Here is a 22,007-nt window from a genome sequence, read left to right as displayed (position 1 = left end):
TAAACTTCGGATTTAACTTCAAAATAGAACAATGTTAAACAATTTTAAGAAAATCAGCATGAAAATGATGCAACTGTTTGAAATTTGAAAAATTCAGGTTCCATGCTACAGAATGATTTTTACGTCGTTGAGAAACTATTCTCAACAAAATTACAGAAGTTCACCATTTTTCAATCGATTACAGAGCGATTGCTTAATATTGTGCGGGAATGTATTTAAAATGTGCTACGTTTTACCAAATGAAAAAGTTCCAATTGTTAAAGTCTTCGGCTACGTCATTTCAACCACTTCCTCTGGAGTACGCAACTCCAAAGGAAAGAGCCAGTGAAAACAGCAACTAAAGATTTTTCAACTGTCGACAGCGCCCGTATAATGAGGTTATTTGATCGTTGGAGAAATTGTCAAGCATCGCGCAGGAGCTATTTCGATGGAATATATAAAGTTTCAAAGACGTAACGGGCCTTTGAAGTTCGATTGAAAATAAAGAACGACATTTCGCTACCATCGACCTAATAGATCCCGGGAACTGCATTTATTTCGCTTCCTCTACGAGAAAGGGAACGTTCATCGCGAGAAAATTGTCACACAGTGGGGCAATCATTCAAAAAATCAGCCAAAAATAGAAAAATGAAATTTGAACATTTTCGGATACAATATAGTACTTGAGGATCTACTGCACCAGAATCAAATATTATTAAAAATTAGTCACGTGTAAAATCACTCTGTAGCTGTGGAATTCATTTTATATTATATTTTCTTTTGTGTTACTTTACTTTTTAATGGAAATTTATAATAAATTGTACGTGACTTATACGTCAAAGGCAGTAGTAACATATAAAAGAATATATCAATTTGTCAAAATATATCAAAATATGTTAAAATATTGAAATATGGAGATGCGGGAGGTTAAGTTCTGTAATTATAAAAGTTTATTTTAATATTGAGTTAGCTGTTATCTAGGAAGATTTTTGTTCATAATTCACAAAAACTGTATGTCAAGAAAGCTCTTATACATAAACTTTCTGAAACAAAATTAAACGGTGTTCAATTAAACTGAGCAAAACAAAATCAAGCTGATGAAAGTGGAATGAAATTCTATCAAATTGAACAAATCTCATCAACACTGAACAGGACTACAAAATACTGAAAAAAATTGAACAGACCTAAATAACACTAAATGGAACCGAACGAGACTAAACGAAATTAAACAAAATTAAATAAACGTGAGATTAATCAACGCTAAATCAAATTGAACAAAACTGAACGCACCTGACTAAAATTAATCAACATTGAATAGAAATGAAAAAACTGAGCCAAATTAAACAAGATTGATGCAAACCGCTAGCTTGAGACAGCTTTCGAGGCGTGTGTCGCTGCCCTACTGTGTCTGGTCCACTTTGTGTTGGCTCGCTCGTAGCTCAAAGCGACCAAGAACTACTTCAATTTGAGCGTCGAAAGTATTAATTACGATGGTTTACTAGGGCGCAATGTGTCTGGCGTGGCCCCGGTTAACGATGCGTTCCAAGGAGGAACGCTTTGTCGTTCGACCCGACGCGCGACGTTGTGAGTTCCATTCGACGGGACAATCCATTTTCCTCCGGACGTTAAATGTACGGTGCGCAGAATTATATCGAACGAACGCCTAAGCGTGTTTAATTGTTACCACTCTCCGCCCTTTGTCTCCTACTTGAGCCAGCCCGGGCGTCTCTGGAACTCTATTACTCACTCCAACGCTCCTCTGTTGTGTTCCAGGTCTAACGTGCTACACTTGCGTCAACGTCAGCGATAACCAGGTATCGAGGAGTCCATTAAACGCTCTCTTAAGAGTCTGTAATGCCTGTATCGTGCCGGGTCCAGCCGCAATTTCGTTTAGCCCCGAGGATCGTTTCGCCATCGATCTTCACTTATTTTCGCAAACTCCGCTTCCGCGTTTGGCCCGGCTTGCGCGCCCAACCCCTTATCCTTCCTTCTTCCCTTAACTTTTCGCCACTCCGGTAGTCGTGGCTGAATTGCCAATATCTGGCGATGGGACTGAGGCCTTGTACGATTTACTGTCGATTTTTGCGGATTGTTGGTTTCGCGACGGGACGAACACCAGCAGCTGGCACTATCCTAAATGAAATTAATTTAAATTTCATTTACATATGTTCTTGATTCAGCATTTAAATTTAAGTGATCGAGATAAATCGTTTTATCGCCAGGCAAATTTAAAGCGCTGTGCCTTGGGCGCCAAGATTTAATACAGATGTGTAACGTAGGTTATTTTGGTAATAAAAAGTGGTATTAAATTTATTGTTTTAAAAAGAAAATTTACTTCAATTGCAATTGAAATTTCAGAATTCTATTTCAATTAAAAATTTAACCATGGAAATTAACTTTCAATTGCGCTAAAATTCAGTTGTCACTAGAATCGACCAAAATTCTCTTGCAATAATTCGTGACTCACAAGGCTATAAATTTATCCCTAGAGTAATTGCAATAAATTTGAACTGGAAGGCATCTCGTAGTTGACACTGAATGTTTTGAGTAAGTAAAATATGGCAATAGTGGTTTTACTAACACTAGCGACTGAAAAGTGACGTCATTAATACTGTATCCTAAATCAATTTAATTTAAATATAACTTGAATATTTTTTACTTAAGACTTATTTAATATCAAAATGAAGCCAGAAATAGAGGTCATACCGCGAAGGGTTACGAACCTTGGCCATTTTTTAAATATATCTCTCGTATCTCAAAATGTAGGAAGACTCATACCATTTTCATAATGAACGGCTTCTATGTAACGTTTTGTGTGGTTCCGAGTTAGACCCGGATTCTCGCATAGAATAGGTAGACGCATCGTTTGGTACACAAATGACACATGTTCAACGTCCCTTTCCATGTTAATCTATTCAGGACTAGCGTCATGCATTTCCACTAGACGAACCAGGATGAGCGTCGTATATTTGGGCTGGCCGTCTAGTGTAAATGTGCGGTGTCCACGCCGAATGAGTTACACAGGCCCTCAAAGTTTTAAGTCAACGCAGAAACGACATTTGTGAAAATGTATGCATCGTTTCTGCAGTAAAGGGAACTTTTGTTTTGACCTGTTTTAGAATCAGCCGTTTATCGCAACATTTATATTATCGTCAAGAGGATATGCTAGTTTGGAGTTTTCAGAAAGTCTATCTCTTTCGCTTATATTAAAAAAGAACTTCAGTTACTTAAAGAAAATACATAACACGAATAGGATATTCATGTTTCCCAACAATTAACATTTTTTACGTATGCCATTTTTAAAATATCCCATTCATATGTGCATAATATTATTTCAGAGGTACCATAGCAGTACATAATCGAAACAAGCAGTCTATTTAATTTTCACTCTATGCACAATGGTATGAATTTGATTGTGTTATCTTTATTTTATATTAATTAACTAATAGCCATGTGTATTCAACTGAATAGAAACTCATGTGTTAAAATTATTGTGTATATCAGTTTGTACACACACATTTCCCATTTAATAATGTTTGCACGCGTACCGAGAACACTGTATTGATTTTCTATAGCATATTGTGAACTCAGGGGAGGTCTATCAACTTTGCCGTAGACTTTTATTATAAGAACCGTCGATGTAAAGCTGGTGCGAGGGTTGCTAACGCCCCCATGCTAATTCCAACTTAAGCATCCCTTGTACATAAAGGTTTACTCGAAATTGTTGGAATATCGTTTAACTCTGATAGTAACTACCGAAATTGCAAATAAGTATTAATAATTAACTTCCATATGACTGATAGACTGACTTGACTGAAATCAACGTCAATTCGGAGTTTATGTATTTTAAACGATATAGTTACTGAAGAGGTTTTTGTAATTATTCCAATTATTACTTTAAGGCACGCTACAAATACGTTGATTCAACCTAGACTTTCCAAAAAACGTTGGCATTTGTAAACCAAAACATCTGTCTGCAGTTGCTTCTCGATAGTGACGAGACGAGATTTCTACGATCTCGATCTTCATCTCGAAAAGTCTCGAAACATGCATATCGATCTCGATCTCGATCGAGATTTGTCTCGTCTCGTGATCACTATTTTTCGACGATCTAGTGGTGCTCTTAAATTGGAGCAATGTCGACGTGCACTTATGCTAAAATGGCGGACATGCATTTAATGCACGGTCGAGCGGATGACAATGAAAGCGAAGTACGTCGTCTGGACCAGGGACACTTTTCACAGGAGCTTTGCAGCAACCCCAAACCATCCCTTTCACCTCGCTCGAATTGGTTAAATTTTCATTCTTGAATCGGAGATTTATTTGGTCGTAATCGGGCGTGAAAAATACGAAATGGACTTGGAAATTAAAGAGACACTCTTTTTTCTGAGTCAAAAAGTTGAAATTTTTTTATATACTTAATGTTTGAGATATTTAAAATATTTCTACCGAATCATGTTGAATATACTCCAAAATTGGAATAGTTGTAACTAGCCTATGAATATTTATGCATTTATGGCAAATGAAAATATGAGTAAATGTATCTGAATTTTCATCTTTAATTTTGAAACTATGATAACAATGCCATGGAATTCAAATACTGAGTGAATTGTATAGTGATGTGCAGTCAGTTAAAACGTTTATTCTGTTATGGAAAATTTGTTTAACACATCCGCCATCGCCATTCAATTGGAAAACCGTCGAATGCAAAACCAAGCTACATTAATAGTAATGTTGTTTAATGTCGTGTGCGATGTTGCCTATCTACCAATAAAACGTATTCGATAGATTAACTGAATATTTCGAATATTATGTTTCACGTGATGTGACACAGTTCCACAGTTCATTAATTTATATGGACATAAAACATCATCACTGTCACGTATATGCGATATTAGTCTATCGCGAAAATCGGATTGTGACACATATGCGACATTTGGTGGTGAACGCGCTAATTTTGATACTATTGTTATAATTTTCAACTACCTCGTCAGCCTGTCACACTATACCTTAAAAGATAATGAAAATATATTATACATAAAATTTAAGTAATTCATTTAAAATAGTATCAGTGACGTTTCCGATTAATATGAGTATCAATTGCTCTGTTAAATATTTGATCCATTTCTTTTCTATAAAAATTACGATATCAATTATACAATGACGTTGTAATCAACTATATCTTGTAAATAAATCGCTATACAGAATTTTCATTCCTCATCTATTATTCCAATAAAATTTTCACGAATTTGCGATCTTGAATTTTTTAAACTGATTTGATTCAACGATTATTCGTTTTTTTAGCACAATGGTAAAATTTAACAAATTGAAGTTTTCAGGTACACAATATTTTTTAGGACATTTCAATGTTCTCCAACAACGGTCTATTTTTCCTGAAAATAAAAGTTGTTCCTTTTTGCGATGTAACGTATCGCTACTAACAAGGACAGGCAGAGAACACAAAAATTCAGAAAATTTGGAAACATTGCAAACACGCAAGTAAAATTGTTCGTCCATAACTGAGCTGCATTTTTCGCTGATGTCATAGTACGGTTTGGGGATATAAAATCATACCCCGAGAAAAAAATGTAGATTTCTCTTTTTCGCAAAAAAGATGCAGAATATCTCTTTTTCAAGGATCAAGTTTGTCAAATTATCCTTATAATTAGACTTTATTAATTCAAGCAGATAAACTTTTACACAATCTTTCTTTATAAATGCAATCAATTTATGTGTTCGATTTTATTTACTGAACTCTGTTACTGGAGGCAACTTGAAAAGTATGCAATTTTCAATAATTACTTGTACGCAGTTTATTTATAAAATATGCAATCTCTTTTGAAAGTTTTCTTGGATATTCCTACCTCGAGGTTGTACAATGACTTCACGAAAACAAAAGAGAAATATCTGTATAGTTTTCAAAGAAAGGAGTTTGCACCTTCAATGTGTATTGTTATGGCATGTGTACTTTACTTACATACAATATTCCAACATTTTCTAAGTTTCCAAATTCTTGGACATCTCTTTGAGACCAAGAATTAACGTTGAAACTTTAATACTCTTTCTTGCAAGCAAGTCAAGAATTTAAAGTTTTGGATCGCTTTGAAATTGTCTGAAAACTTAAATAGTGTCCAAAATCTTGGGCATAATGAGAGTCTTGGAAGTCTTGACTGCCATGAAGATATTTAAACTTCTGGCAATGATAACCTTGTTGTTAACGATACAACTAGATTAAAAGATGACGTTGTGATAATGAAACCTTGTTTCTAAATTTCTTTTAAGTTCTTTATACTTTTTTCTACTTCTTCGCCAAAACCTCGCGCGACTCCGAGATGGAGTGGTGGATCTTATTTTCCTCCTATCATTACGAGCTATTCTGCTTTTAACCCTTCGCATATAGCATGAATTCTTTTGGAAAGACGTGTATATTAAAATTTATTTTATAATGTATATCATTAATGCTTATCCATGTCCTACTGTATAATTCTTTTCGCAAGTAAAAAATATTTAATATTTTAGTGAATTAAGAATTTTAAGAAATTCAACATTTCTGAAGCATTCGATACATCCAGAATTTATTTCATTTTCAAAACATTTGATAGAATAAAAATTTCCCAAATATTCGATACTCTGAATTTATTACATTTTCAAAACATTTGATAGAATACAAATTTTCCAAACATTCGATATACCAAGAATTTATTAAATTATCAAAACAATCGATAGGATCAGTCTTGCAAAGCATTTCGAGGGCTCTCCAATTTTATTTCTTAACTCAAGATGTCTTGAGACGATTTGACTTCCATCGTTACCAAGAACTATCCTAAAGGAAAGGAAAGATCAACTTGGAAGGAAATGTGATACCATAAGAGCCTTAAGTCGACTGAATAGAACGTCTGACCCAGTACAACTCTCAACTCCTACTACGTATACATTCACCATAATCTTCGTCGCTCTGTATCGATGATTAGTATCGTATCAATACATCAGTTGTTACCGAATCCGTAACTAATCAGCGCCAACGATCCCCGTAATATACGTTTAATGCCATAATACAATAATCAGGAATTAATATGCATCAGCATTAATGCACATAGTCTCGCTATCGATTCTATCAATCACTTAAAAGGATACTCATTCCTTTTTTATCGCGAAACAAATATTCTTTTATATTCTTACTGCTTTAGGTTCTTAAAATATTTCTACCCAATTCAATTTAAAAAATTATAGTCACTCACAGGATCATTCTTCTAGGTTGATCGAACAAAACACTTGAAGGGGATACTCTTTTTTCTCTATATTAAAAAATAGATCTTAATTATATTTCCGTTATTTAAATACTTAAAAATATTTGCATGAAATAATATTAAACAAATTCAACCCACGCCTTATAAACTTGATGGAAGTTCGAAAGATAATAATGACCTCAACTGACCTCAAATCTACAAATTATTTACAGACTGTCTCTCAGTCAGTTCCTTACAATATTATTTTTGATTTTAGTATAAGCACTCATGCTGTGTATATTTCATGCAAGAAAAAGAAACCTCCCCAATCGGTTGACAATGTGTTAAATAAGAAAATCTTAAAAGCTTCCCCTGGAACATCGAATTAATCCCATCGCTATCCAATATCTGTCCATTTGGTGATTCTTCTATCCAACATGGACGACTCTTAGGGCTATCGTTAACCCAGTAGTCACTTTCTACTTTTTTCCTTTGCTCTTTTCCTTTCCTTGAGTTCCTATACTCTGTGCAAGGGAAGTTTGCAATAGCGATACAGTTGTCGCGAGCGTTCGACTGGAAGGAACCAGTTCCCGGATACTCTTTACCTGCAGAATTTTCGGAACTCTAACGGTTCGTTCCCCATGATCTAGTCGCGGCAAAGTACGGGCATCCAGTTTTCTTCTCTTTAACGAAACCCATTCGTAAAATTCTTTTCCTCCTCCCACAGACATTCCAGGGTTCCTTAAGATTGCGATGGAGCCGATACGAAATGATTACGTACTGATAATATTCAAGCAAGTGCATTGGATTTCTCTATACATGGAAATTAGACTAAATAATTCAAGTCTCTACTTGAATACCTCTAAACGCAGATTCATATTAAGATTTGATTGCATTTCAAGACCACTTATCAATTGAATTCTGTTATAATTAGATATGAATAAATGAATATTCCAAATCATTATATCATTCTCATGATAAAACGCATGGTTTTAATGCAATAATCGAAATTAATCCTTGATTACAGTGGTTTATTTGAATAATTTCTAATCGTTAAAATTTATCATATCCACTTCAAAACTTAATACTAATATTTTCTAGTATTACTTTATCACTTCCCTACATTTAAAATTGTTGATGAATATATTAACGTAAAATGTCTATACATCCACGTTCGCAAACTAGGTCTCGTTCAGTGAAATGCCAAATTATTTAAAAAGCTTTCGTACGAACGCAAGTTTGCTTCATATGATTAGAGCAAATTACCCTTGTGTGGAATCTCCTTTGGAAAAGCCACAAGTTGGCAGCTATCAGTTTAATTCGATTATAGTCGACGCTAATCTGAAAATACGTACACGCAGACATCGAACGTTCCGACAAGAGTTTCACCTTTGTAAAATTACTCTCTAGCTGAAAGTTACAATGCATTCTGCATTTAGCGAATACGCGAACGTGCTTTGGTGAATGTTCCGGAAACAGTCGAACGGCACGTAGGTGGTACGCTAAACAATATCCTAATCGTGTTGCGCCGAATTACGAAACTCTTGATACTGTAGATCGACGAATATCGTTAATGTGGAAAAGCGATACCGAGAGTTGTGGATAAAGGGATTCTCCGTTGTATAGGCACTGTAGGAATAGAAAAATATTGTATATCAATAGCCCGAAGCAAGCACGAAATGTTTATCAATATGTTTATCACATTGTTTCGAAACAGTCCAAAAGTTTCTTCTTAGCGGAGTTCTTTTACCTTTAACCAAAGTGAATCACCTTATGCATTTAAATAATATTTCTATTCACTACTCTCGGTCGAAAACTTGCTATAGGAAACAGGTGACACCTGAAAGATTTCTGTGTGAAATGATAGGGAAAAATTACCAAATGTACTTTAAAATATACGTAAAATATTCTCAAAGTTAAAAAAGAAATTAAATCAATTTTCATTTGTAAAACAAATGAACACGAGATGTTTGGCCATCTAGCGTGGTTTTCCTCCATAAGTGTACACCACGATTACGTTATTAAGAAACGAAATCCAGAAACCTCTTTTATAGAAACCCTCAGTTTAATATAAAAAGGTATTTGGTTATCTGGAATCGATAGTATCAGTATGGCGTTAGTCCCATCGCTGGCGCTTGTGCGGGCCACGCGATCACGCGGAATATAAATGGTCGTCTGTATCAACTGTCTACTAAAATTCCTACTAACCGGCGCCTATTTGTTTTTCTCTGTCTCTCTGTCCGCAGATGTGCAACGAATGGGCGATAGACACACCGTGTCCGGCGGGTGGCCGAGACTTTTGCAGATCGCTGCACATTTTGGACAGCAAAGGAAACAGCGTCTTGGCAAGCAAACTTTTTTCTCCACAATTGACCCTCCGATCGAGGCGGAAGGAACGGCACGATAAGCTCGCCCGTTGCCAAGAAATGTTTAGAATCGTGGCCCAGAATACCGTCTCGATACCTCGTTGCAACGAGTTGGAACGCAAATTCTGTGTTCATTCGTGTCGCGATTTCACGGGAACGGGAATACGTAATTGAAGTGGAATTAATTATCGACGCAATTTTCCTGTTTCACGATACTACGACCCGTGTAATTATTCCTCGAACAATCAACAGTTCCAGATATAAATTGGAAGATGAATCACGAAACGATTAAAAAAAAAAAATTTGTCCGTAATTTTTACATTTTTTGTCCTCAATTGTGGATCCCAGGTCTGAAAGAGTTAACCGCGTCCCCTTAAATTGGACATCCGTGTGCAAAGGGTTCAAATAGCGAAGATATTCGAGATGGGCATAATTATCGAACGAACTTCTATAAATTTCAACGGTTCGAGCATTCCTCGAGTTTTTCAATCTCACGTTCATTGGAAACTGGCTAGTTTCGAGTTAAAGCACTCGAAGAAGGGGGTAAAAGAACGAACAGAATCTGCGTTCCAGCGCAATACGATGCTCCGCGTTCCTTCGTACTCGTTCACGGTTGAACGTAATCACGTCAGGTTGTAACGATAAAATCAACACGAGCAACATGTCGACGTCGACGTGTTGCTTGGGTAGCTAACGAAAATCAATCGCTGATTCCGCCGCGCCGTGCTGATAGACGCTGAGCGTTAAATGCATTTATCGATTTCCCGTTTTGTTAATGGACAAAGTTGCCGAACCGAGTTTACGCCGGAAGGGCGACGCTGCAGGATCTCGTAAAAGCTCCCCCGCTTAGCGCTATCCAGAACTCTTTCAATTATGAACACGATGATCAATTAGACTCCCCCGCTCCCGCCCCGTGGGCTTTCCAGTTGCGAGAAGCCCTGCTCGTTGTTCGGTTAATTAATGCCTGAATACCGTATACCGCGCGTGGGAAGATCGACAGATGCCGCGAAACTGTATTTTTAAAGCACAGTACCCAGTATTATTGTCTTATTCCGTAGAACCCTGCTTTCTCTCAGTTCGCCGAGATACGTCCTTCCAGTTACTATATAGAAAGTCTGGCTTATGTCGGTTTAGAGTACAACGGATACGTGGTCCTTTCAAGACGTTTCCTAGGAAACCATCCTTTTCTTTTTACGTAACTTGCGTGGAAAAATATTTTTCCTCGTACGATTGCCGTGCTCGACCACCCCGAAGACACCTCATCTCGCTTGGAATCGACGAATCTCGCGACATCGACGTCCCGTTTCGGTTGATTACTTCTTAATACGACTGGCGATACGTGTAATAAACTCTGATTTCTCGAAGAAATTGCCTGGTCTCTGCGGTGTACGTATAACATGTACGACTGATTGCAATCGGTGATAGGGATGGAGAAGGAAACATTTTAATTGACAAATAAGCATAGAATTATTGAAGAAGATTACGGGGACATTAACTTGGAATTAACTTAAAAATAACTTTCCTATTACTTATAATTATACAAGGTGGACCAAGTGTAACAAACTATAACTTCGTTATCAGTAAATTTAGAGTGAGATGTCAACAGAAAATTCGTGGCAATCCATAACTGACATTTTATCCAAATAATCTGTAATATGATTTAAATGTTTAATGAAAATTGAAAGAAAAATCGATGAATGTTACGAGATCACGAACGACATTAAAAAATGCGAGAGGAACAGTATTTATTGAGTTGTTGAATATGATTGGACATTTCCAACGGGGAAATCTAATTATGTGACATTTATGAATGATGATGGAAAGTTTATTTAACTGGAACCAGTTTCCGAACCTGTAAATACCAGATTGTATTTTCACAGCATTTGCATCAGAGATGATTATTTGTAAGATTTTAAAATCGTCAGCGAATAACAAGCAAGGAATATCTTTAAACTCTTAACCTACATGGTTTATAAGAAGCATGAAAGGTAATGAGCTGATGCGTGAATCTGGAAAGACATCAGGAGTCACTATAACAGGTCTAGAACATGAATTATTAATTTTGACTATTTATACGCGATCAATAAGATAACTCTGGAGCAAGTCCGATAGAACCGCACGAATGCCGATAGAATGCAACTGGGATACTAAAATGTAGTGATCGATGGCGTGAAATGCTTTCTTGAAATGGGTATTAATGGCATCAACTTAGTAACCATCATCAAGCAGACAAATAGTTGCAGAATGTTGCAAGATTAATGTTGACCTAAAAGAAATCAATTTGTCCATCGCAACGCTCTTGGCGATTTTAGGCATGATGTATTTTCATTTAGGCTTACCAATAGAAAGGTCACTATTGTAGAAATCTCGTTATAACAAATTAATATTTTTTAACAAAAATATATGGGTAGATCTACTTGTTTCTGGAAGAAGAAGTAATAAAATAAATGCAGACGCCTTATCATCAAAAATTCTTGAAAATCCACTTTTCCCATATCTTTTGAGTAAGAACAACCCCTGAATCTAGAATACCTAACGAATACTTCTTCCAATCCCTGTACGTCTTTCATACGTCCCATCACCGATGTGTTCGAGGTCCGCGGCAATCGGAACGACGAACATCCTTCATGCGGGAAATCGAAGAGCCATGAATTAAACAGACGAACGTCGTAGCTTTCTAACGACGGGCGGAAATCAATAGCCCAGCCAGGAAAACCGTTCTACCGCGAAAGATCGGGAATGAACGCACGAACAAGCACATATACGGAGCAACGGTCCGCGTCCCCCAAAACAAAGCAGCGCGAAACGATCGACGACAGAACGCGTTTCCGTTTCAGGTGAGCAAGAGCTGTGCGAGCAGCGAGGAATGCGGCCCAGCCTCGGTCGGATGCATCCCGGTGGACACGCAGCAGGTGCGAAATAGCGAATTTTTCCAAGTACCTGGCCGTTATTCTCTCCCTCCCTGGACCCGACTATTCGCCACCGAGTCGACGGAGAGGGGTTGGGAAGACAGGGTCGTTGGCGGGTGAAATAAATTCGGTTATTTCGTTCCAGATCTGTATCAGCTGCTGCGACCTGAGCTACTGCAACATCGACTCGCCTACCAACGCCACCAACGCGATTTTCTCGCACAAACGGCGCGCCAAGTCGAAGCCTAAGCGCAAACGACCTGGTAGAAACGGGGTCGAGGGAAGCCGATCCTACGGAACCGGGGCCCTCTGGCTCCTGGCCTCACTCGTCTATGCATATCACTGCTGAGGGAGCAGCATCGCGGAAGAACCGGTTAGAAGACACCAAACTTGGAGACTTCGTCGAAACGATCCTCCAACAGTGTCTCGATATGCCCTCCGGGAGATCCTGGATTCGTCAGCGGGATAGTATCGTCTATCGGCACCGTCGAAACCAAACAAGCGACTGATCAACCTTTCACCCTACTCGTACACCCGTTTCCTCCTTTAATCGCTGCGTATGCACACTTACCGCCTCTCGTTGTTGCAATCCACGCCAGGACACGCTCGTCACTCGAACATATCTCTCACGCGAACCTCGCGAAGCTTTCTTTCCGCAAGGCTCTAACTATTAGGGTGTCCCAATAACTATCGCTCATTTCCGAAACTTCGTCGAACTCTAGGCGTTTTGTTGAGTTTATCGATTACTGCGCAATTTCAAATATTTTATGATATTCCCCGAACCCGAATTCCCCGAGTGAAACGAGTTTTACCTAGAGCGATGTTTTCGCACATAACTGTAACGAAAACGTTTTCAGCGCTGTTTGTTTACTCGGTAACTCGTCGACTCGAGCAGCTCACTGTTTAAACGAATAATTTCTCAGTGCCTGCAATAATCGAGTCACGGAATATCATGCATACGAATTCAGTCTTAAGTTTGAGAGAATACTCTACGATTTGTCTTTCTCTAAACTGTCTTTAAAATCAGTTTTTCTTATTTTCTTATTCGTCATTTTGTGATATCTTTCAGCAAATTTTTAGCACATAATTTCCTCGTAATGTTTATAAGATCTTTTTTTTAGATTCTAAACAACTTTCTGGATTAACGTAACATTTTTATTTGTTATATTAATATTCTGAAAATATATTAACGAATTTTTACTAAACATTAAATATTTTTTGTTCTATACTTGATGTACAAATCTTTGCCTATATTTCCCTATATTTCTTAATATTTTTATGGTAAAATTCGTGCTAGCAGCTATTTCCTTGAGAGAATTACATTACTGTTTCTGCGTTGTGAGAGAATTACGTTATTATTTCTGCGTAATGAGAGAATATTCTAGAAACACAAAATAAATATACAAACACCTACGAAATCTAATTTAAAATAACAAAGACACGCTATAACAAACGTTATTATTTCTGGATTATGAAATAATATTTCACACATGTAAAATAAATATTAATACGTCTGCGAAATCTGGTTTAAAAAGCAAAGTAAACGTTGGGTTAATCCATATGTCGTTATTATCTTTTATGCTGAAAAATTTCATGAAAGGCATACAACAAATCAAGAACAAGAATTTAAAGGTCGTAACAGTTTGACACGGAGATCGTGTATCAAAAAATCGGTGCTTGATCCCATCCGATAGAAAACTGTTTCCTTAAGAAAACAGAGACGAAGAGTAATTATTCCCAGTACGACGATCTACGGCAGGGATGCGCCACTGAAATGTTGCCACAACCTGAATCGACTTGTAGTCGTAGCTAAGTGGGTCGCAGCATTTAAAACATGGATTTTTTAAGAAAAGATAAAATTTGTATACAGATTCTCTGGTTAAGTGAAACGACTTTCACCTGGAACGATGTTTTCATGGAAAACTGAAATGAAAACGGCTTCACCACTGTTTGTTTATTCAGCCCGAGTAACCCGTCGACTCGAGCAGCTGACGCTATAAAAGAATAATATTATCCTTGGCTGCAATAATCGAATCTCGGCCTATCATACGTACAAATTTTCTTTTTAATCCAATAGAGCGCTACTTCTAAGTCAATTCTTGTTTAAACTAACTGTCTTCGACATCAATTCTTCTTCTTCTCTATTTGATTCATATTTACGGGCACATTGTCTTCGACACAAGAATCTACTTTAAAAACTGCGCTACAAACTGACGAATTAAATTTTTTACGATCAATTTACATAAAACAAAATTCCTTTTTATATCGCTGAAAATAACAAAGCATTCTAAATAAATTTATTCAGAGTAGAGAAATTGCTTGAACTACTCGATTTGCCCATGTTATTCTACGAGAAATATTGGATTTCAATATTTGTTATGATTATTTTTTGAATTATGATTTCATGCATTTAATTAATAAAGTTGAACTTCGTTTAAAAGAAGATATTTAATTAATAAACTTATGGAACACTACAGAAGACCATAGGTGCTCTATCCCTGGTATGGACTAGCCACCGGGTGACTTATAATTTTAATTATAGAATTATAATTAAGATTTCAAAAACATCACATTTCGATATTCATCTGATTTTAAAAATAAGCATAGTTAATTCATTGGGATATTTTTTATTTGAAATGACAATTCGTTTAATTGGCATCTGCAATAAATGTGATTGCTGCATTTCTTACATAAATACACAAAAATTTTAAGTTTTAGCTTCTGAACAATTTGTGGCGAGTACTAAACAAATTCAATTTTGTAAGACTGAAAAGTAGCGAAACGAATCTTTTTAAATCCGTGTTACCTACGTCTCTTGCTAATGTCAAGGCGTTTTATATCTAAGAATTTACAAAATGACCCAACCGTTAGAGGATAATACGCCCTACTATCAAATCATATTCTATTCAAATTATGACGTACTTTTTCATAATTTGAAATGATATCTGATTTTCCAATAGCAATTAAAATTTTATAAAAGTTTTACAAACCAGACAAAAAATCATTTCCTCTATTTTCTCTTAAAAAACAGAAAATGAGGTAAATTCTTCGTTATTCCGTTCTTCTTATAATTTTATTTCTCTTATTTACGACTAATTTGTATTCATCATCAAGCTTTCTTTTCTTTGCCCACTTTCTTCTCAATAATTTTCGTTCTCTTTTCTTAATTTCACCAAGTAACACACAACTCGTGCAAAAAAACTACCACGACGCAACCGTTTGATAAATTTGTCTCGAGAAGTGGGCGTATTGTCCAGTTTCACTGTACAATTAATTTCGATAGGTGTTTCAAAGCGACTGAAATTGCGCAATGGTTTTTGGGACACCCTGACATCTCTGTTTGTCCTCGTCGACGGTGCAAGATAAATTGCGTATCGCAGGCGGAGTCGTAGCGTATTATTACACGTCGACGATGCATCTTAGCGGCGTAAGGTAGCCGAATTAGAAACCTTCTCGTCTTTCCCTTCGTTAAACCGGGTACCGAAGAATAATCGCTCATTCGCCGCCGAACGAAAGCGCCAGAGGATCCTCCCGAATTATCTCGGAGGACGATGAAAAAACCCCGTCTGCGACACTTGTAGTCGACGTTCGAGGGCCGTTCGGAGTCTCTCAGTGATGGAAAAAAAGGAATTGTTCTCTTCTCGTAGTAGCGTAGTTGCTATGCCTTCTTAGAAACGAAAAGAAATCTATGGTGTAAGTTCGTGTTTAAGGATCGAACGAGCTCCCGTCGTCGCCGAAAGGACGAAACGAAAGATCACACTTCCGCGCGACTTACTTAATTAGTTGTATAGGCTCGGTTTCGTTTCGATCGGATGCGTGGCTAACCTCGTTTCGTTCAAACGAAACATTCGGACGCAACGGTAGAGAGAAAAACGACGATTCTCATTTCGGAAGCCCTGATTCGAGAACGTCATTTCGTCTACGCGCGAGAAATGAAACGTTCGATAAACATCCCCGCTGATTCGTTCAGAATTTCGGTACCTGCCGATCGATCGTTATCATCGAGGCACTTGTTAAAGCGAACCTGCAAACATTCGCAAACTGTTTCGTTTGGTACGGTGATTCTTAACCTCAGTACCCTGAAACAAACTTTCTCCAAATCGTAGTCAAAATTGACGTTTACAGGTCGGAGATAAATGGTGGAACTGGAAATGGAAATTACGCAATTTCCCCATACTGTTAATGACAAAATTATTTTCCTTCTGCTTCCAAATATAAAATTATAGACATTATTATTATTTATTGTCGTTTGCTTTGTGAATTTACAAATATTACAACTGATTTTTACAAAATTTCAAATTTATTTGAATATATCCTCCCTTGTAGAACACAGTAAAACACAGACATCAATTTGAAAATCTTTGTTTCTTTAGATTGATGTTTTTTTTTTACACTGCTTTGCTAAAAGAACCCAAATAATACACAATCAAAATGTTTAAAATAAATTTATATTCAAACCGATGCTTCTTTCAGGTCAATTTATTTCTTTTACTCGATTTAATTTACAAGCAATATATTATTAACTTTTTATTAATAGAATAATTTACGGTTAAAAACTACACCGCGGGTTTAAAAAGGTTAAGAACCACTGGTTTAAAACATAAGGTAGCAAACCACATTTCCCCATTCCCTTCCCGAGTCACTCACCATTGACTGGAACCCCTAATTGTAAGTGCTCGTACGAATCGATGATTCTCTCCTTTCCTGTAAAATGAATATACGTGTATAAACACTTTGAAAAGTCGTTCGAACATGAGGTAATTCTTGTGAATATTTAAAACGTCGCACGTGTGTCTATTAATCCTACATAATTATTTCTACGATACCGTTTAATCCCTTCGTATCTAGGGAATCATTTTTTATACAAACCAGTTTCAAACAATTCATGTTATTACCACATCCAGTAAGCTCAGTGAATACATTACCTGTAACCATGTTAAATTAAAAATTTTAATTAAATTTAAAAAAAAATTTCGTTTTCAAACTTTATCATATTTGCAACAAAACAGACTGACGTTCAAAAAAGTAAAGTACAATCATCGCACCTACATCATGGTACGAAGGGATTAATACAACTTTTCTAATTCATCTTTTGAACAAACTAATTACATTTATAAGTACTTCATATGTGTTACATAACTATCGTATTATTTCTTTTGCTGAACCAATTTTAATCTGTCTAATGGACAAGACAAAATTCATAACTATTCCTAAATATTGTTTACTGCGCTGCTTATGATATTAATACTATTCATTGAAACGGCAGGCCTCGTCCAAACGAACCCCGTAATCTTAGAAAATTTCTTTGAAACAGTGAGAGCGTTTTAAGTTTGTCTCGCAACTACCTCCTCGCGATACTCGATTTTCCGATTCTCCGGGGGAAAAGTCCGAGACTCGGAAGCGACACTTTGTTCTTTCCGAAATCAATTTTCTTTGCGACTCTTGTCGTACGAGCAGAAGCGAGGACGTTCGGTTTCGTCGGTAAGAAGTTTCTTAAAGGGAAAAGTTGACGCGTCACATGCCGGCGAATCACGAGCTCGCTCCCGTGCAGTGTTTGGCAAACAGGTATGCAAATCACGAATTATACAAGCGTGGCGCGCGCTCGGGTTTGAATTATCGATAAACTGGAATTACGCGTACCTAAAAGCTGTTTACATACCTACAGACTCGCCTACTACAGACTATTTATTGCTATTACGATCACTAACAATTATATACATAAACAAATAAATGAATGAATGAATGAATATATATATTATGATATAGAAATTATACATTGTTTCGGCATGAAGATGTAAGAATACTGTTGGTAATGAAATAAAGAAAACTATACTTGTCAGACTGCCATTTGCTGAATTTTCTTGTGCGTTTTGGATATTATTTATCATCCATTTATGTTATTTTTTGCAACGTTATCCTCTTTAATATCGATAAGGTGCCCAAGTTGATTTTAAATTCAACTGAAGGATCATAGGCTGAAATGGAAACTTTTTTTGAACTGTCAACAATTCTCTTGATTAATCAAATATAGTGAAGATTATGAAACCTAGATATTATAATTCGTGTTCGTTTAAAATTATATCGAGCAATACAAACCATGCATTTTCAAAGGTAGCATAGTTTGCTTCAAGTAAAATATTGATAGTTATACATCGAAGATACATGCTAAAAGCGCATAGAAACAATTTTTAATTTAATCATTACCCAAAATCAACTGAATAGTCTTGTCAGCCTAAACAGGAACCGTTTACTAATTTTGACGAATATCGATCGGTCTTAATATTTGAATATAAATAACTTGAATATAGTTACAATTATTATCTTCCTCTATGGTTAAAATGTAGTATAATTTACCAATTTCAAGGGTGTTTAAAAATGAAAGCAATCACGAATCCTCATTTCCACATAATTATCCTTATGAAATATAATTGGTATCTAACAAAATGATTTTTCAAATCAAATTTCATCGACTTTGTAAGCATCGATTGTTCTTATCGAGAATCGAATATCGCTGGTCGAGAATCACGTGACGTCCTGTTTTTCCGTTCAAAATCTGCCAGACGGAGCCACCGTGTCCCGCGCAGGCGCATTGTCAAAATCTATATTAAAATGGAGGAAAAGAGTCAAGTCGTGGAACGAGAGGCTAAGAAGGATGAAATTCATGAAAAAGATGGGAAATCCAAAAGGTAAGAGAATGATAATATGTTTCTCGTGGAACATTTACTATTCGATTTTCGAATGACACGAGTGTAATATGGTTTCCTTTGATACACTATACACGGAACCTACGGTTGGCCGGCAGTTCTGCGTGCAATTTATAATAATTTTTCCGCTTTCGCCACGTAATTGTCGCTAATCTTGGAATTATGCAATCTAACGATAACACATCTGCATCCTGTATCTTCATGTTTTAATATAAAAAATTATATCTAGAATCTAAGATCATGATCACGCGTCACAGTAACCTACTATCAGCCGCTCCAAACTGCAGTACATTGCTTTATAAATGTTGCAAAAGTTTGCGAGCATGGAGATATGTGTTTAATGATGTTAATCAATCATATTTCATTTAACTTTGAAAAATACACGTTCTGATAATAAAATGCTGAGTATGCCTCTGACCTCTGACCGTTCTTTCCTTCCTCCTTTCATTATTCTTCTGTGTTTTGCTGTTATGACGGGAGTATGTGGTGCGTGTGCTTCAGTATGTTTCATTGATGCTACATAAGTGAATGAAATTGAAATGATTAAAATGCAGTTCAAAGAAGGGACATCGCAAGAAGAAGAACGAAATGGCGCATGCCGCCAGTGAAAACCACAACCATACCGGTCATAGGTATGAGTATGACATGTATACCACCTGTAATCCTTCGATGCACGATTTACAAATGGCTATGGAAGCATTCAATCTACAACAAAAACCTGCTAAGACTCAGGAAGAAGCTATGCAGAAACCTTATCAATTCTGGAGTACACAACCAGTGCCAAAAATGGGTAAATAACAACATAAACTGCTGTACGATTTATGTGCTTTCGTGAAAATGAAGACACGTTATCAATTTCATGTAGACGAAAAAATTGTGAAAAATGAACCTATCGAACCTGATAAAACAGCCATAAGGCCAGAACCGTACTCATTGCCAGCAGACTTTCAATGGGATACATTGAATCTTGATGATCCTTTAGTTTTATCTGAATTATATACTTTGTTGGCTGAAAATTATGTGGAAGACGATGACGCTATGTTTAGATTTGATTATCCACCAAAATTTTTGAAGTGGTAAATAGTAACAAAAAGTACTAATTAGTAAAATACATAGGTTTATTTTAAGTCAGTAGAGCTTGAGTAATACCTTTTAGGGCACTACAACCACCTGGATGGTGTAAGGAATGGCACTGCGGTGTACGAGTAACTAAAAGCGGACGTCTAGTCGGTTTTATTTCCGCTATACCAGCTACACTTCGCGTATATGATCAGTAGGTTTTGGATATTTTTCAATAATTTGTTCTCTGTCATCTAATGCCAGCAAAATTTTAGTACTCAGAAAATGGTGGAGATAAATTTCTTATGTGTGCACAAGAAGTTAAGATCAAAACGAGTTGCTCCAGTTTTAATTCGTGAAATAACTAGGAGAGTTAATTTACAAGGTATCTTTCAAGCTGTGTATACTGCTGGCGTTGTATTGCCAAAACCAATAGCAACTTGCAGGTGGGCATCCGAATGTGATAATAGGCGTCAGTATTTCTGATTATTTAATCGCGAAATCGTTCTTATAGGTATTGGCATCGCTCTCTTAACCCAAAGAAACTAATCGAAATAAAGTTCTCTCATTTATCTCGTAATATGACTATGCAGAGAACTTTAAAACTTTACAAGTTACCAGAAAATACAAAAGTACCAGGATTTAGGAAACTGGTACCAGCAGACATACCACAAGCTCACAAAATATTAACCGAAGTAATGATCACTACAGGAATATTATATAGAAGTTTTAATATATCATCGAGTTAATTTATGTTTCAGTATTTGGAAAAATTCGACTTGGCTCCACTCTTTTCAATCGATGAATTCCAACATTGGTTCCTTCCACAAAACGGAATAATCGATAGTTTTGTAGTGGAAAACAATGGTATAATTACTGACATGGTTAGTTATTATACATTGCCAAGTTCAATAATGCATCATCTGACACACAAAACGCTTAAAGCTGCATACAGTTTCTACAATGTATCCACTACAACTCCTTGGCTCGAACTTATGACTGATGCTTTGATATCAGCGCGTAATGTAAGTTTCATAGATTGTAGTTGTAATAATGCAAAAAAATTACGTATCTATCATTTTCAGCTCGGTTTCGATGTGTTCAATGCGTTGGACCTAATGGACAACAAAGAATTTCTAGAACCTTTAAAATTTGGTATTGGTGATGGAAATCTACAGTATTACTTGTACAACTGGCGTTGTCCTAGCATGACACCCGGGAAAATTGGTTTGGTGCTACAGTAGAACTCTAGGTCAACGAATCGTTGTCTAGAAAATAAATTTTTCGCACGTACAAGCTTACCAAGAGAATAAGTGGTATAAAAGGGGAATGGACGTTACAAAACTAATAGAAAGGAAGAAAAGCGACGTTGAAATGACAGCGAGCACGACCTCGATTCCTACCGATGAGCGTCCAAAGCGCGTCCAACATTCGAAAGGAATCGATAATTGTTGAATTAGACAGGGTGGATCTCTCGGTTCCACGGATGTCATCCTCGTATCCGCCTTCATTCATGATCGTGACATTAGGTCAAGGTCAAGATCGGAATACGCTTGTGCAGCGCGTGTGTATATAAGTATGTGCGTGACTCGAGCAATGTAGATAAATATCGTACATTAGTAATTTGCAGAAGCCTCGCGGCAAAAGAATTCTCTTGGAGTACATCAGCCGCGCAGGCATTTACAATTTTCAATAAAAGCTCCTGGACGCTATTTTCTGTAACCCGAAAACGGGTTATTCTTTCAGCATCGTCTTGATTAAATA

At 36.6% G+C, this 22,007-nt stretch overlaps 2 protein-coding genes across 2 annotated transcripts in view; both read left to right on the top strand.

Annotated features, from left to right (window-relative positions):
• LOC128873641 (ly6/PLAUR domain-containing protein 6-like) overlaps positions 1-18,321 on the top strand; it is a 128,599-nt gene extending 110,278 nt beyond the window's left edge. The window contains exons 3-6 of the mRNA XM_054117339.1: positions 1,753-1,793; positions 9,452-9,550; positions 12,409-12,483; positions 12,626-18,321. Of these exons, the coding sequence (XP_053973314.1) occupies positions 1,753-1,793; positions 9,452-9,550; positions 12,409-12,483; positions 12,626-12,829 (419 nt within the window). The 3' untranslated portion in view covers positions 12,830-18,321. The remainder of the gene's footprint in view (positions 1-1,752; positions 1,794-9,451; positions 9,551-12,408; positions 12,484-12,625) is intronic.
• Positions 18,322-19,035: 714 nt separating this feature from the next.
• LOC128874166 (glycylpeptide N-tetradecanoyltransferase 1-like) lies at positions 19,036-21,981 on the top strand. The gene is made up of 8 exons (XM_054118600.1): positions 19,036-19,166; positions 19,739-19,974; positions 20,050-20,260; positions 20,341-20,457; positions 20,519-20,689; positions 20,758-20,938; positions 21,005-21,268; positions 21,329-21,981. Exons 1-8 carry the CDS (start codon positions 19,090-19,092, stop codon positions 21,485-21,487), a joined length of 1,416 nt encoding a protein of 471 aa, XP_053974575.1. The 5' UTR covers positions 19,036-19,089; the 3' UTR covers positions 21,488-21,981.
• Positions 21,982-22,007: the final 26 nt, after the last annotated feature.

Source organism: Hylaeus volcanicus, chromosome 3 (genome assembly GCF_026283585.1).
Source record: "Hylaeus volcanicus isolate JK05 chromosome 3, UHH_iyHylVolc1.0_haploid, whole genome shotgun sequence".
NCBI classification, from domain to species: Eukaryota; Metazoa; Arthropoda; class Insecta; order Hymenoptera; family Colletidae; genus Hylaeus; species Hylaeus volcanicus.
This window is presented reverse-complemented; position numbering and strand designations above follow the sequence as displayed.